This window comes from Protopterus annectens, chromosome 14.part0, assembly GCF_019279795.1.
Source record: "Protopterus annectens isolate FY-2018-M chromosome 14.part0, PAN1.0, whole genome shotgun sequence".
Taxonomy (NCBI): domain Eukaryota; kingdom Metazoa; phylum Chordata; order Ceratodontiformes; family Protopteridae; genus Protopterus; species Protopterus annectens.
In genome coordinates, this window is record NC_056748.1 from 231,558,167 (window position 1) to 231,574,343 (window position 16,177).

Sequence of the window (16,177 nt, forward strand, 5' to 3'; positions counted from 1 at the left end):
CCTCCTCAGGGCTTCGGTCACATGTTCCAGTAAGGTGGGCTTCCCCCTGGCAGCCTAGTCCTGCCCCAACTGGATGTCACCACACGCACCTAGCGCTAAAGGGGCCTCCCTAGCAAAAGAGCTGCACTTTTTGAGACAAAAGATCTGTAACACTGTGGCTCCTCCATGGGTGCCCGCATCGCTGCCTCCACGGGGGTATTTCACTTGTCATCTTCATGGTATGGCAAACTCATAGTTGGTATATGTATGTCAGGTGGGGGAGAGGAGGGGCTTGCCATCCTCCCCTGCAGAAAATAACTTTAAATGAGAACAGCTATGTTCACTGCATTTGTAATTTTGAAACTAGCACTTACAAATCTTAGAATTATGATAGGGACCAAAAGTTAAAACTGTTTTGCTGCTACATGCTCTGACACATACATTTGTACATGTGATGTGTTATCTGCATGGCTTTAACTGTAAAGCGCAGACCCTGCCATAACAGTAGATGTTTGAATAAATCACAGTTGCAGTACTCCTGACTTGTGTGACACATCCTGCCAAGGATACCATATATCTGACCAGTCTACAAAACCTATGACCCTAACACATGAATATACACTGGCACTTAAGGGACTTATGTACGTGAAAATCTTCAGAGCTTTCCTACCCTGGGGAAAATGACTGAGGATAATACTCGAGGAGGATTGGCTCAATCATAAACTGGAAGAAAATGAGGGTGGAGGTCTGGCGGGTCCACCTCTGAAAAGGAGAAAACAAGTAGAAAATAAAACAAGGGGAATGAAAGTGCGTGCATATTCTGCAACTGTGATCTATCCATACACCTACTGCTATGGTAAGGTCTTACACAGCTGTACTGTGTTCCTCATTAGATTACTATTGCAGTATTCCTGACTTTTGGAATGATTCCCAAAGATTTTAGAAGGAAAAGTTGGAGATTGAAGGAACAGAGCAGTAGTTCAATAAACCTTGAAGAATGGTTCTGGCAAAACCTGTTCTTATGCTGGAAAAGGCATTTAATTTTGTGAAAGTATGAAAAGAAGGTGAGGTAGTTGCCTCTAGAATGGAAAGTCATGGTCCTTGATAAAAAGCTCCAGAAGAAACCATAGCTCTATAAAATGGAGTTTAACCTATTCCTGGAGTGATTTACTGTGGAAGCAGTAACAGAAGATAATGGAAAAAGAGAGCTGTGTTGAAATAGTCTGTCTTGAGACTGGAAGTCCTAACTTTTTTGTTTGATAAAAGAAAACAAGTTGATCAGATTTTCTGATAGCTATAGAATCCAATCCTTCTGTAGGCATTCAACAAAAGAAGAATTCTACTTTATTTTGTGAAATGGGAAAGATGGAAGGAAGATGGATGGACTGATTGAGAGAGAGCTTAGTAACAACTTTTGGCATAAAGGAAGAGTTAGATTTTCTTCATGTTTCACTGTTGCAGTCATCACACTTGGGTTATCCAGCCAGGGGTAGCCCTCAGTCGGCCTGAATACCAGAGGCTTAGTATTTCTGTGTCGGTTGCTGTCGCTTCAGTACTGATGTCAGGTCGTCAGTGGTATAAAAACAGGCAGCCGATGCCATTACATCAGTCTTTCTTGCTGAGGAGCCCGAAGCAGAAGCATTTCGCACGAGTGCCGGTCGGCCTCTACCTAAGTTTTCGTTTCCGAATTTGAATCCTCTTAAAGTCTTCTAAAGCTAAGTACCCCATTGGGGATCCTTTTCTCTTGCTATAACCGATGTCAGGAAATGTTAACAGTTGTCTCACCTGTGGAAAACAAATACCACACCGAGATTTCCATTCTTACTGCGTCACCTGTTTAGGCCCAGACCACGATGTACCTCACTGCTGGTTTTGTGCTTTGTTCACCACCCAAACTATTCATTGCTGGGCCCTTATTGTAGCTAAATACTTTCGTTCTCGATCTCCGTATTCCGAAATGGCTTCAGTAAGCCATCCGACTACCGATCTTCCAAAAAAACGTAAGGATAAAGACAGAGACAGACTGCACAGGTCCAAAACTGCCGACGACGCTGCCGTTAAGCTAGTCGCCAGTTCGCAGTGAGGTGCTTTTGCAGCCCCTGATGCCCACTTTGATGGATTCACAGGCCGCTACTGAGACCCGTTCGGAGTCCGGTATGCAGCGAGAATCTTCTTTGACTACCGAACCTGCAGATGTCTCTACCTTGGATGGGTCCAGAGCTGCTGTGCAGGCACCGGCTACTGAGGAAGTACTTCACACTACTGATATTCGACACAAACCGACTACTTCTTTCGCATCTTCAGTTCTTTCTAAAACTACAGAGTTTCTAAGGCCAAGAGTACAAGCTTTGCCTAAAAAAATGACGACCCAAACTCAAGCGCCTGCTTCCTTGTCACAATCACAGATCCTTAAAATGGCAGAAGACCTGATCATGCTGATTAGGGGAAGCCAGCCTTCCCCTGCTAAAAGAAAAAGAGACTTGTCCCCAGCAGCTTTATCTGACCAAGAGTCCGACAACTCTGAGGTTTCTGATTATGAAGACATGCCCTTATCTGCGTATGAGGATTCAGGTGCAGAGGAATCCATTCCTTCTGCCTCCCCTCCAGAGGATTTTTCTTTTGGTGAAACCCTACATACTTTGAGAGAGCATTTCCATTGGGAATGCCAGGATTATCTTCAGTCCAAAAAGAGACTCAGAATTTTTAGACTTACCGCAACATAGACCCTTAGCTTTCCCTCCTGTTCTGGATGTTGTGGATGATGTCTTTGTAGAGTCCAGTGCAACTCCTGATACTTTACCCCCTGCTCCCAGGAAACCTTACAGGTACTACCGAGTCCCTGACTCGCACAAATTTATTTTCAAAAATCCTATTGCTGACCTAGAAGTCATCTCCCAAGGACCTAAAGGAATAACAGCAACTATAGCTAATAATCCCACCCCCTCAGACAGGGATTCCTGAGCTTTAGACAGATGGGGTAAAAAAATATACACCTCTGCAACTCTTGCCATTAGAGCATTAAATTGTCAGTTCCACATGCTGAAATACCAGCAACATACTATGGAACTTATTAAACAAAAATTATCCACCTTCCTTGACTGTGCAGAAAATAAAGAATTACAGGAGCTTATGCACTTTGCAAGCCAAGTCAGCAAGCATACCCTGCAGTGTGGATTTGGCGCCCTAGAAGCATTCTGCAGGGCAGCAGTCACAGGTTTTGTACTTAGAAGGCATGCCTGGCTTAAGGAGCAAACCTTGCCAGACCATGTCAAATCAAAATTATTGGATGCACCTCTGAACAAGGACAATCTGTTTGGCACCAAAGCAGAAGAGGTTTTAAAAAAGATGGAAGAAAAAGCGAAGTCTATGCAGACAATCAAAGATTTTTTGCAAGTGCAGCCTCCAAGATTCAGTAGGCATTGCCCCTAAAAACATTGGTCCTTTCCAGCCCCCTCAAGGCCACCTCAAACTAGACCTAGGGGAAACAGACCCCCCAGATTACAGTCTCAGGGTATGCAGATATCTAAACAATGGAGTACCTCCACTTCTAAAACAGGGAGTGCTAATCCAGCCCCATACAGAAAGAATTCACAATGACTTCTCAACTCCTCTCCTCACCTCTGCCCAATTGCTCATGCCCCTAGGAGGAAAACTTGGCCACCATGTAAAAAACTGGACATCTATCACCAACAATCAATGGGTCCTCAACATAGTATCCTAGGGGTACAAATTTTATTTCCACACTTTGCCAACTCCAAAAGGGTTCCCAGACCTTTCTCCAAACAAGTGGGCAGAGGCACAAAGCCAAGTTCAGTCCCTGCTCTCCATAAGGGCAATTCAGCCTGTTCCTGCAGAGCAGATAGGCCAAGGTTTTTATTCCAGACTTTTCTTGGTACCCAGAAAAGAGGGCACTTGGCGCCCAATCTTAGATCTATCCATTCTAAACACCTTCCTGGTGGTACCAAAATTCAAAATGCTCACCCTACAGCAACTTTTCCCTATGCTGTCCAAAGATGCCTGGTTAGCCACTCTAGATCTAAAAGAGCCCTATCTGCACATCCCAGTCAGGGACTCCTGCAGGAAATATCTACGTTTCAGGGCAGGACCTATGCATTATCAGTTTTCTGCACTTCCCTTTGGCTTATCCACTGCTCCCAGAGTTTTCACAAAATGCCTGGCTCAAGCCATTGCCTATTGCAGACAGAGAAATATTCAAATTTACCCCTACTTGGATGATTACCTGATTCAGGTAGACAGCCAGGAAAAGCTTTTGCAGCACCTGACATTTGTAAAGGACCTTCTAACCTCCCTGGGGTACACTATCAATGAAACAAAATTTAAACTTGTCCCCAGTCAAAAAATGTTATTCCTGGGAGCAAGCTTGGACACAGCATCCCAGATGGCATTCCTTACTCCAGAAAAACAAACCTATCTGACAGGCTACTTCTCTCAAATGGCCACCAGAACCCAGTTATCCGCAAGGAAAATCCTGCAAGCTCTAGGGTTCATGGCCTCCTGCATTCTACTAATTCCATATGCCAGACTGCATATGAGGAAACTTCAATGGTACTTAAAAAGTCTTTGGTGCCAACATTCGCAGGACCTGGAAACTATCATACCTATGATACCTTGTAAGGAAAGAGTTCCTTTGGTGGGCAGCAGCATGCAACCACAACAAGGGGCTTCCCTTTACACAACCCCATGCCATCCAGACCCTAACCACAGATGCATCAGACTATGTCTGGGGTGCACATCTGTACGGCAGGTGCATTCAGGGCCACTGGAGCCCAAATCAAATTCATCTGCACATCAACCAAAAGGAGATGCTAGCTGTTCAGCATACCCTGACAACTTTCAGATCCGTACTCTGCCGGGGCCCCTACTAATCAAAACTGACAACACCATAGTGATGTAGTACATCAACAAGCAGGGGGGGAACCCACTCTTACCCACTCTGCAGGGTAGCCATGACCCTCTGGAAGACGGCCTCAGCCATGCATATTCACCTGCAAGCTCAATTCCTGCCAGGCAGACAACTTAAGCAGATATCTCCTAGACCCACATGAGTGGCAATTAAACCACAACACCTTCAGCCTTGTGACCCAGGAATGGGATACCCCAAAGGTGGACCTATTTGCCTCCCCTACAACCACCAGCTAAGAAAATTCTGCACCGGGGAACCTCACATCAAGGCCTGGAAAGTGGATGCCCTATCCTTCCAGTAGGCAAACCTCTCAATCTATGCTTTTCCCCCTCTACCGCTTCTTACAAGAGTATTACTCTGGATAAGGGAAGAAAGACCAAGGGCAATCCTGATTGCCCCAGACTGGCCACACCAACACTGGTACCCACTACTGTGCAGTCTGCCACCATTGCCTCCGTGGCACCTCCCCCAGATTCCAACTCTTCTGACTCAGCAGGAGGGACAGTTCTTGCATCCACGAATTGTAGACCCTGAACCTTGCAGCCTGGCTTATTCCTTGACTTCTCCTCCAGTGGCCAGCCTAAGCAAGCAGGTACTGGATCTCATACGTGAAGCCAGACGACCCAGTACTAGAAAATCCAATGCTGACAAATGGAAATGGTTTTGTTCCTGGATCCAGACTAAAGGAGCAGACCCAGCACAGCCCTCATTACCTCTCATCCTGATTGGATTACCTAGCAGACCTACTCCACAGGAGCCTATCCTTCTCTTCCATTAAGATCCGTGCCTCTGTCATCTCTGCTCATTACAGCACTGAGCCACCTCTCTTCTTGCACCCTCTCATAAAGCAGTTCCTGAGAGGGGCTAACAACTTAAGGCTACCAAGAAGAGCCCCTACCCCTGCTTGGGATGTTAACTGTTTTGGAAAAGCTCACACTACCACCCCCCTTTGAACCTGCAGCTTCAGCAGAGTTAAAGTTCCTCTCTTGGAAAACAGCATTGCTTCTGGCCATCACTTCAGCCAGAAGAGTGTTGGAGCTACAAGCACTTATGGCTGTGGAACCCTTCATTATTTTTCATGCTGACAGGCTCTCAACCAATCTATCCATTTATCCACCTTTTTCCCTAATCCTCAAAATAAGGGGGAAAGGGTCCTGCACTCTTTAGATGTGCACAGACAGCTCAGATTCTACCTTGATAGGACTAAGCCCATTAGGATTTCTGACCAGTTACTAGTCAGCTTTGCATCAAGGGCAGAGGGCAAGGCCATATATAAGCAAACCATCTCCAAATGGATAGCACATTGTATCCATTTCTGCTACAAACACCATGGAAAACCACCCTCTCAGGGGGTCAGAACACATTCCACCAAGGCAACTTCAACCTCTACAGCCTTTCTCAGAGGAGTCCCTACCAGAGACATTCTGGAAGCTGCAACTTGGAGTTCTGTTCATACCATCACCAAGCATTACCACCTGCCTATCTTTTCCAAATCCAGGGTGGGCTTTGCAACCACAGTCCTGCAGGGCATACTAACCAGCCCCAATTCTTCTTGACTGCCTCCACCCATTTTTCAGCTTTGGGAATCAACCCGTGTGTGATGACTGCAATAGTGAAACATGAACATAGTGCAGTTGTGTATACTTACCATAAATGTAGATGTTCGAGTGTATTCACTGTTGCAGTCCTGGTTTCCCACCCACCAGCCCCCTTCTCTGTCTCTCTCTCTCTCTCTCTTTCTCTTCCTCACTCCTTACAGGGCTGTTGGTATTTACTTTTTACTGGTGGTGTTTTTCCACCATAACTTAGCTCCCTATTTGGGGGCTCCCGACATTTGGGACAAGAAAAACTGATGTAATGGTGTCAGCTGCCTGTTTTTATACCACTGATGACCTGACGTCAGTACAGAAGCGACAGCAACTGACGCAGAAATTCTAAGCCTCTGGTATTCAGGCCGACGGATGACTACCCCTGGCAGGATAACCCAAGTGTGATGACTGCAACAGTGAATACACTCAAACATCTACATTTATGGTAAGTGTACACAACTGTACTTTCCAAGACTAACCCAATCTTTATGAAATAGTAAAAAAGGGATGAAAATACATGAGAGCCTGCATCTCCCTTTTGGCAGAAGCTACGGACACTAATAAAACTGTCTCCCAAGTCAAGCATTTTAAGGAAGCAGAAGACGCAAGTTCAAAAGGGGTTAGGGTCAACTTTTTAAGAACATAGTTCATGTCCCAAGGAGGAGGAAAATAGATTTCCTTTGAGCCCTGATGTGAAGAATTCCTTTAAGTAACTGTCTGAGCTCATATCATGAAGAAAGTGGGAGATCAATAGGCGGACAAGCTAGCATGGCTGACAAATGCACCTTAAGAGGCAAGTATGCTGGGCCTGAGTTGAGCAGCTGACACAGATATTTGAGCATAATGAGAACCCCCCCCCCACACTTGGTATGGATCTTGTCCGGTATCACTTTGCTTTATAGAAACTCTTTTCCATTTAGAAATTGAAGATTTTTTGATTTTTTTTGTTTTCTTGCCTTCTGCATTACCTGTAGCACATCCTCGGACTAAAGTGCCTGAAAGGAATCAAAAACCTATCATCCAAACCCAGAGGTTCAAAGTCTTTAGGTTCAGACAAACAAGGAAGCTGTTTTCTTGTGTGAGCAAGTCCATCCTCTAGGGTAACTTGTGTTGACTTACTTTGGCTAGATGAAGAAGAAAGGAGAATCAATGCTGTCTGGGCCAAAAGGAGGTCACTAGCAACATCTTTGGATTGCCTTACCAAATCTTCAGAAGGAACTTTGGAATGTGTCCAAATTGAGGGATTGCATACAGGAATTTCCTTTTCCATGCCAAAGAGAAGGTGCCCATTCCTTAGGATTCTTTGCAGGGGATCCTAGTATAAAACTTTCTGAGCTATTTGTCTAAAAAGGAGGCAAAAGATGTAGTTGGAGAGTTCCCTACTTATAGATAATGTGAAGAAAGACCTATCATTTCAGCATCCATTTGTGAGGGTTTGCCTTGGATCTGTTCAAGTAGTCTGCCACTAAGTTTTGTTTTCAGGGGAGTGTGTACAACTTGGAGAAGGAGGTTGTGTTGAACTGCAAGGTCCCAGACTATCATAGCAGGTCTGCAAAGGGGATAGAATTTTGTTTCCTCACCGGGTTTCTATTGAATTGTCGACAGCTTAGGTTGTCGAATGCTTAGTCATCGATACCTAAGCATTGAACGCTTACAATAGTGAATGGCCACATCGTCAAATTCTTTCCTTGGGAAAGAATTTGTGTGGCCGTTCTCGGGGATTTGCCCTTTCCCCAATGTAGAGCAATCTCAGAGTTGGTATATTTAGTTAGGGGAGGGTGTGGGGAGCAGAGCCCCCCACTATGTTTGGGTATGTTTATTTTGTTTACGGACGGACACCCAAATTCTTTCCTGATGATGTGGCTGTTCGCTATTTTAAGCTGTTGATGTTATTATACAGCCGCTCCCCACCAGTTGTTGCTGTACCACATTTTATTTTTTGTTTATTTATGTATTGACATTTGTTGACTGGGAAAGTCCACTGGGTCAGGAACCCATTTTCATTGGAGGCCTGGAGAGATAAGCTCCACAATTAATACAGTCAAAATATAGACACTTGACAAAATTTTTTAAAAAGTGGAATACGCAAAAGTTAACAAAAATTACAAAAGTAGAATACACAGACATATAAAACTTAACAGTATGTATCAAAACTTATAAAAACTTACACAACAGTTGGTAGTATAGTACAAAACTTGAGTTGTTTCTGTTTCTGGCATTGCATTAAAAATTGGCAGTTCTTACTGAACAGAAAATAGTGCTAATAAAGCTGTGTTTTTTTTGTGAAAGTGGTTTTAAGTGTAAGAATTTGAAGTCATTCTGGCTCCAGAGAAGATGAATAGTTTGAAGGGTGAATATCAGAACTTTCATCTCTTTGATGTTTTTGTGCTTGTTCTTATCTTGACTGGACCAGAATCACTGTACTTTGATGTTTTTTGAGCAGGTTATCCTGTAAAAAATATGAAGCATCTAATGATACCATTGGATTGATTGTCACCTTCTTGATAAAAAATTTTAATTCTCCACAAAGTGCAAGCGAGAGATTGGAAAATATAGAGGATGACAGTGTTGAGCCCAAATAGATTTGAGGTACCACTAAATCTTCATGTGAAATGTGGCATGTGGGATAATTTGGATTGTGGATGCCAAGAACTACATGCCTTTCAAAATCTACCTTGCTGAGGTTATTTGAAAACATTTGTTAGGGATAGGAAGTAAATTGTCAAAAAATGAACTTTTCCTGGAGGAAGGAATGCCATCATGCTGGGGGTGTCCTGGAAACATCTTAGAAATACCAGATACTTACTGGATTTTAGGGTAGACATAGTAAATCCTAGTTGAAGAAAAAGAGTGGTTTTGAATTGTAAGTCCTGAAGTGTTTTTGTACTGAAGTGGACTTAAGCAATTATTGAAGCATGGCTAGATATGGATACCTTGGACCCTGCAGGAAGCTATGATGGGAGCTAAGTAGTTTTGTAAAAACATTTGGGACCATAGGTAAAGAAAAAGGTAAAAAAGTAAATAGAAAGTGATATCCAAATGCACAAAATCTTAAAAATGTTGTCTGGGTATTATATGAATAGGGATTTGCAGGTAGGCATCTTTTAGAAAAGTGTTTAGACTGGATAAGTGTAGAATTCATTTTAACATTGCTTCTTTTTTGGGGACTAGAAATAATCTGCAGTAAAGTCCTTTCCCTGTTTGAGAGGGAGGGGCAGGTTATATTACCTCTGATGAAGCAGATCTGAAAGAACTGGAAATTAAGATATTAGTCCGAGAGGATTTGAAAAATCCTTGAGGGTATTGGAGGATAATTCCACTGAAGTCTGTAACCATGGTTTATTGTGTCCAAAACCCAAGAATCTGATTTCATTGTTTTCCCGAAGGGGAGGAGAAAAAGAAAGTTTCACTGCCAAGCTGAGAAGGGGTTAGCTGAGACTTTTGAAAGGGGAGTGTTGATGATGGTCAGCAGTAGGTGTTACTGTCATTGAAGAATCCCTTTGATCCTTGGAAATCCCAATCTACTCCTGTCTTTAAAATTGAGTTTATTCATCTTGTGAAATACATTTGTAAGAATGAAATTGCTACAATAAAAGCAAGGACTAACAACACAACCCATCATTTAATTGCTTGGACAAAATTGTCTTAATCTGTTAGAGAAATGTAAATGTTCTCTTATGTATATTGCTTTTTTAATTGTTATGGACATTGTATATAGTTTATTTGTTTTTTTGTTGTTACTATACTGTTAAGTTGTGTTATAAAATGAATAAAAACATTTTGGAAAAAAAAGAATCCCTTGGATCCTTTGAATTTAGACGGTTGTGTTGTCATTTAATTTTTGAAAAGTTCTTAACTTTTTCTAAGAAGGCTTTGAGGATTTGTAAAAAATGGTTCACATATGGATGGGTAATTCCTCTGAATCTTAGGGTTAGGGGAAAGAAATATTGGTTTAAATCATAATCTTTCCCCATTAATGTAGTTTCTGGAATATCTCATGTCATGTTAGAATATACTGCAACTGTTCCTTCAGTTTTCTTCCTCCTTTTTTTCAGTCCCTTAATGAGGTCTGCTCATCTGAAAGATTAAACACCAAAGTAGACAAGCTTAACTGCTGAATTTTATTTCTTCAGCTAGCTCTAAGTTTTCTTTTTAGTTTGGTTTGTCCACACATTTTTGATATTGTGAGTACATGAAGCAGCTAGTTGAGTTTTCCATATGTACGTTTTTTATTTTGTATAGACTTTGTTTTGTAATTTCCTGTTTTTGTTTAAATATAGGGCTTGTTAGCAATGTGAGATGCAGAAACATGCTTCTGATAGATGTGAGACATTTCACCAGAAATGTCCAGGTGTGTTGCCTTACAGACTACTACAGATTAACAGTGTGTGATGTCTGGTGGTGCTTTGTCAGTGACGTCTGTCCTTGATAAACACAATAATCTGTTTTTTTTTTTGTTTCCTTTTTAGTTTTACTTTGAATTGAATAGTTCCCTTTTTTAGAACATGTATAACAATATCTGTTTTTGGTATGTGATATTTTTTCAGATTAAAGTTGAAAAATTCATCTCTCCAGAGCAAACTGCAAAAGCAGAGGAACATGCAAAGGCAGAAGAAAAACTGCGCCAGACAACAAAGGTAAATGTGAGACTCATGCTACACTATTACATTTTCATGTGCCTTGAACTAGACAGGGTTACCTTCTGAGAAGAACCTATGTTCATTGTCAATATCTTTATAGTGAAAATCTATTAGATTGAATATATATTTTAATATATGTGTCATTTTTTTTAATTCTTTTCAGAATGATAACATAAGAGAGAGAGCTCTTGGTGACATGATGGGTGGTGTCTTGGAGGTCAAGAAAGCAGATGCTTTAAAAATGGTAAGCAGCCATAAATAACTTATGGGGTATATGTAGCTGATTTAGAGTACTGTAGCAGAAAAACATAGCAATGAACCATTTTAAAAGTAAGGTCCATTGCAGATGATCAGTTATCATAGACATTATTTGTAACTTGCAGTAATTTTTTGAAGTTCAGAAAAAGATTAATCACTTATTGAAACTTTTAAAAAAGCCAGCTAGTAGTTTGAGTCAGCAGGCATGTAGTTCTTTTAAAAGAAAAATATTTTTTTCACTGATAACAAATATTGACACAGATTTCACTGTTTAGTTAGTCATACTAGGTCACTTTGAAGTCGTGTTTAAATTCATAAAGCAAAGATGCAGCAATTCTTGTAATTTAAGTAGTATCTTGAGAAATTTGACTTGAAAAGTACACTTCAAATTTTTCAAACATATTTGAGCGAAATTTGTGTTAATATTTGTGTGTGTATTTATATATATATATATATATATATATATATATATATATATATATATATATACACACACACGCGTGTATATATACAAAGACATGTATATATGCATTCTAGCAATATATATATGTATGTGTGTGTGTGTGTGTGTGTGTGTATATATATATATATATATATATATATATATATATATATATTTTTTTTTTTTTTTTTTTTTTGCTGCATCATTAAATGTGTAAAAGAAGCTGGCTGGTCCCACTGACACATCTTTGATTAGACTGAGACTCTCATCCCTTTTTGTTTTCTCACTTCTCATAACTTTGATGAGTCTGGTCTGAGGTCCTTTTACCTTCCTGTTGTCTCACTCTCCCTATTTAGATAGAGCCACATCATTGTTCAAGTCTCCCTTCCCAGATATTCTGAATTCCTATCTTAGGGATAGCTTAATCATCTCCCTAGATATAGTTTCATAGTAGTGTACTAGGCTATCTGCCCGTAGTGACACATGTGGAACCCCATTATTTAGTAAACTATACCTCTGTCTAGTAGTGACACTAGAGGTCCACAGCTAAAACTTGCCATCCCCATCCATGCATCGAGATTTTCTTGAACAGTGTGCCACAATTGCTCTGTCTCACTCTGGGAGGGACTTGTTCCAGAGTATGGGTAACCTGTTGTGAATCTATCCTCCCCCCTGTGCCCTATTCTATTTTGTGAGAGAGGTTGAAATAGCTAGCTTGGTTGGTGTGGTGGTGGGTGGATTTTTTTTGTACGTCCATCATGTCCATCAATTCCATGGCCCTGGTTTGTCATGCAAATTTACAAATCACCTCTGTATGCCATTGAAGATGAACAGAGTTTCTTTAAGAGCTGAGTTTCTTTAATCTAGCTGGACTATGATCTGTTTTGAGGTGAGGATGGTACTTGTCTTCTAAGTTCTTGGGCCTTTCCAGTTGTATGAGAAAAATGGAGCATTATCAAATATCAAGGGCCATTCGAGGAGGAGGGAAGAATACAGGGAATACAGAGGCTCAATGACCTTGGATCTGAATCAAGATGAGATGGGCAAGAGATGGTTCTTTCTGACTACTTTGGCAACATGGTTGTCAGGTCAGAGAGGAAGTCAGGTCACTATCGACTTGAGTCCTCTTGATCATGATTACATCTTCTGTATTCAGTGGTTGCTGTGAGGTTTGTGGGTACTTTGTTTTTTTTAAAGGGGATTTTAATACATTTTTATGATATTTTTTTGCTTGCATCCTTGACCAGATGTCCGTCCGTTCAGTGAGACCTGTCTGGATAGATGTGTATGGGTGGCGGGTAGATCCACTATGGTTTTGGTTTTCAGTCACATCCTTTGTAGCAACTTTTGCTTCCTTATTTTCTTTCACATCTTCTGAGAAGTAAATGCCCACAGGAGGGACCCAAGACTGAGTGACCTGGGAATTGACTTGTACACGGGTTTTTTGAGTTTGATATGGTCTAGCAATTTTATGGGTTATGTTTTACTTTTGTGCGCCTAACCTATACTTTGTGACATTGCTATGGATTTTGTCACACTTGAGTTGAGCTATGTATGAGAGTGGTGTGGTGTCAAAAAAAAGGCCTTCCAAGTCCTTAAATAGGCAGTGTGTGGACAGCTCGATGTCGATGGCACTGTCAACTAAGAAGGTGTCAAAGGAGTAGCTGGGGTTAAGAAGGGATCTGCCTTAAGGAACAAAAATCTACTGTGTGGGATCAAGGGTCTGCAGATCCGCCATGTCGCCATTTATGAGTTCCATGATGATTCTTTCCATGCAGATCAGAGGCTGGTATGGTATGAAGATGGGGAAGTTACCTGGGCTGTCAGTATTTTTTCCTTTAACCAGGGACCACTGTTGCTGTACCAGTGGTGAGGCACCTGTGTTGATACTAGAGGCTAATAGAAATTATAGGCTTAGGGCGGCTTAGTCTGGAGCTTAGTCACTTGAGCACTTCGGGAACGATACATCCTCGGTCCCCATAAGATGCTTGCTTTTTTTTTTGTTGAGTGCTGATTTCTTGTGTGTGTGTGTGGATAGGGGGTATAGTTCAGGCATTGTTAGGGATCTATCTTTAGGGGTGAGGAGGGAGAAATTTGCATCAACCATTCCGCCAGAATGTTAAAAGGGCAAGGTCAAGTGAATTTTTTTTATTGTTGTGTGTCAGAGCAATAGAGCATATTCCCTCCTCCCCTTCTGATAGAATGCAAATGAGGAAGAGTTTGTGTCTTTTGTGATGTATCTTGGTCAATTTTTTTTTTCTGCTTTTTTTGTTTTTTTTTTTGAGAGAGTTTGTATTTTTTTTTAAGGCTTTTCTTTCCAGTTTTTATTTGGCCTGTGGGATTTGGCTCTTCTCTTGCTGTTTGGTTTTGTTTAGGTTGTTTTATTTGTTTACTTGGCGCTAGTGGGGCGGAGAGGGTCTTGGTTTTGGCTCTTGTGGTCTTGGTTTTGCATTCCTGGAGATGCATTGTCTGCTTTGTGAAGGTAGAGGATTTTTGGGATGCGGTTAATTTTTGGATTAAGGCTTTTGGGATACTGCTTCCGGGCTTAAATTTCGTAAAGTCAGCTTTTGGAAAAGCCACTTTAGTCTGAAAAGTTTTTGATCTGTGTTTATTTGAGCGGGTGGGTATAGTTTTGTGGGGGGGGGATCCATAGAGGGGTTGATAGATCAGTTGGATGACATCTCCTTATGAGGAGTGGTAATCAGGTCAGAGTATGCATTCTCTTGGTGTTTGTGAATGGGGTCTCACCGCTAGAGATATGAGTTCCGAGGAGACAGGAATCTTAACAGGGGTTAGGGCTAGGAATAGATAATTCCAGGATGTTGGGGTGGTAAGTCACCCATAACAGTGGTGTTTGGGGTGAGTTCTATTGAGAAGAATGACAATCTGTGACTGGGTGTGCGGGACAGTTGGTGGAGTGTGAGTGTAACAGTTTCGGCTATTGTGGGATTTTGGTGGATGGTTTCTGATGCTATAAGGCTTGAATTTATCGACTTGTGCAGGTGTCCTTATGGTGTCGGACACTTGATGATTGTGGTTCGCCTGATATGTAGGCCGTGTCTATGAAAAAGAGGACACCCCCTCCCTTTATGGAGTGCCTCCCTTTCTTGTTACAGCATTCAGCTTGTGGCGCTCCTGGTAGCATGAGATACTGAAGAGCTTGGAACAGCATTTCCTCTGAGATTGCACAGTCTCAGTTACTGCAGCATTACAATTTTTCTCTTTTTTTTCTTTGAGATTTAGACTTCTGGTTGAGTTTTATTTGTCCCTTAATTTTTTTTAAATTTTTGTTCAATTTTTGTATTTTTTGGCCAAGGAGGTTGGCTAAGTGGCAAGAGGTGGCAAGGCAAGCTGCTAGGGCAGTGCGGGCAGTCCAGACAGACATTAGCCGCTGACAGAGTGGTATCATAAGATCCCAGATCCACATAAGCAACCAGGTTAAAATCAACCTATCAGTGAGACTGAACAATGGATATTCTGCCAATTGTTGTCTGCTCATTATTTGTCGTCATGGCAACTGATCAGGCGCTGGCTGTACTAGCCTCAATTAGGTAAGGGAGGCACTCAGGGAGTCAGGTATGTAATCATTCACAATGTCTCTACATAATTAGTCCAGGGAGATTTCTGACCTCAGGCATTTGTGAGGCAGGTGTATGACACAATCCATGCCGTACACCTGCAGCCCAATGGAGTTGATGGAGTGCGTGGGTAACCTGGTGGGTGTGTCCCCGATAGTACTACATCACCACCTATTCTCACTGGCTCCCTCTATATATATTTGCTGTAGGGTGTGTGATTGTGTCTGGCTACTATTGCTTGACTTACTTGCTGTAGTGGTTGTGGTTTTTGCCTTAAGGGGGTGTATTGTGTTACACTTGTTTGTTGTGTGTTTTGTTGAGTGTGTGTTTTGGTAGAGGCTTTGTGTTTTTATCTGTGTTTGGAGAGGGCTGGTGTTTGGTTTAGTGTTTTTTTTTGTTTCCTGTGTTGTGTTTTTGTGTTTTTATGTGTTTGGTGTGCCTGGTTGGGGAGTTGGTGTTGTTCAGGTCTTGCTCCTGGCTTGGGTACACTCTCCTGAGTGGCCTTGCCAGTCCAGCAGAGGTTAAGTTCAGCCATTGTCTGTACATATATCAACAATTAACTGTGATAAGTAAGAGGAGGATAGGGAGCTGAACAAGAGAGGATGCTATGTTGGTCTATTATGAGATAAAGTACTAGAATAAGATAGGAAGTGTTGTGAGAGGGAAGGGAAGTCATTACATACTAGAATATTATAAAGTGTGTGCTTACTTATGGTAAGTGGGATTGGGTTTATATGGTGGGTAGGGCTAAGTTAGGTGTTTAGTAG

General features: G+C 41.7%; 1 protein-coding gene across 1 annotated transcript in view; it reads left to right on the forward strand.

Annotated features, from left to right (window-relative positions):
* CFAP43 (cilia and flagella associated protein 43) overlaps nucleotides 1-16,177 on the forward strand; it is a 3,581,735-nt gene that overhangs the window by 2,458,374 nt on the left and 1,107,184 nt on the right. Inside the window, exons 25-26 of the mRNA XM_044055952.1 lie at nucleotides 11,040-11,129; nucleotides 11,296-11,376. Of these exons, the coding sequence (XP_043911887.1) occupies nucleotides 11,040-11,129; nucleotides 11,296-11,376 (171 nt within the window). The remainder of the gene's footprint in view (nucleotides 1-11,039; nucleotides 11,130-11,295; nucleotides 11,377-16,177) is intronic.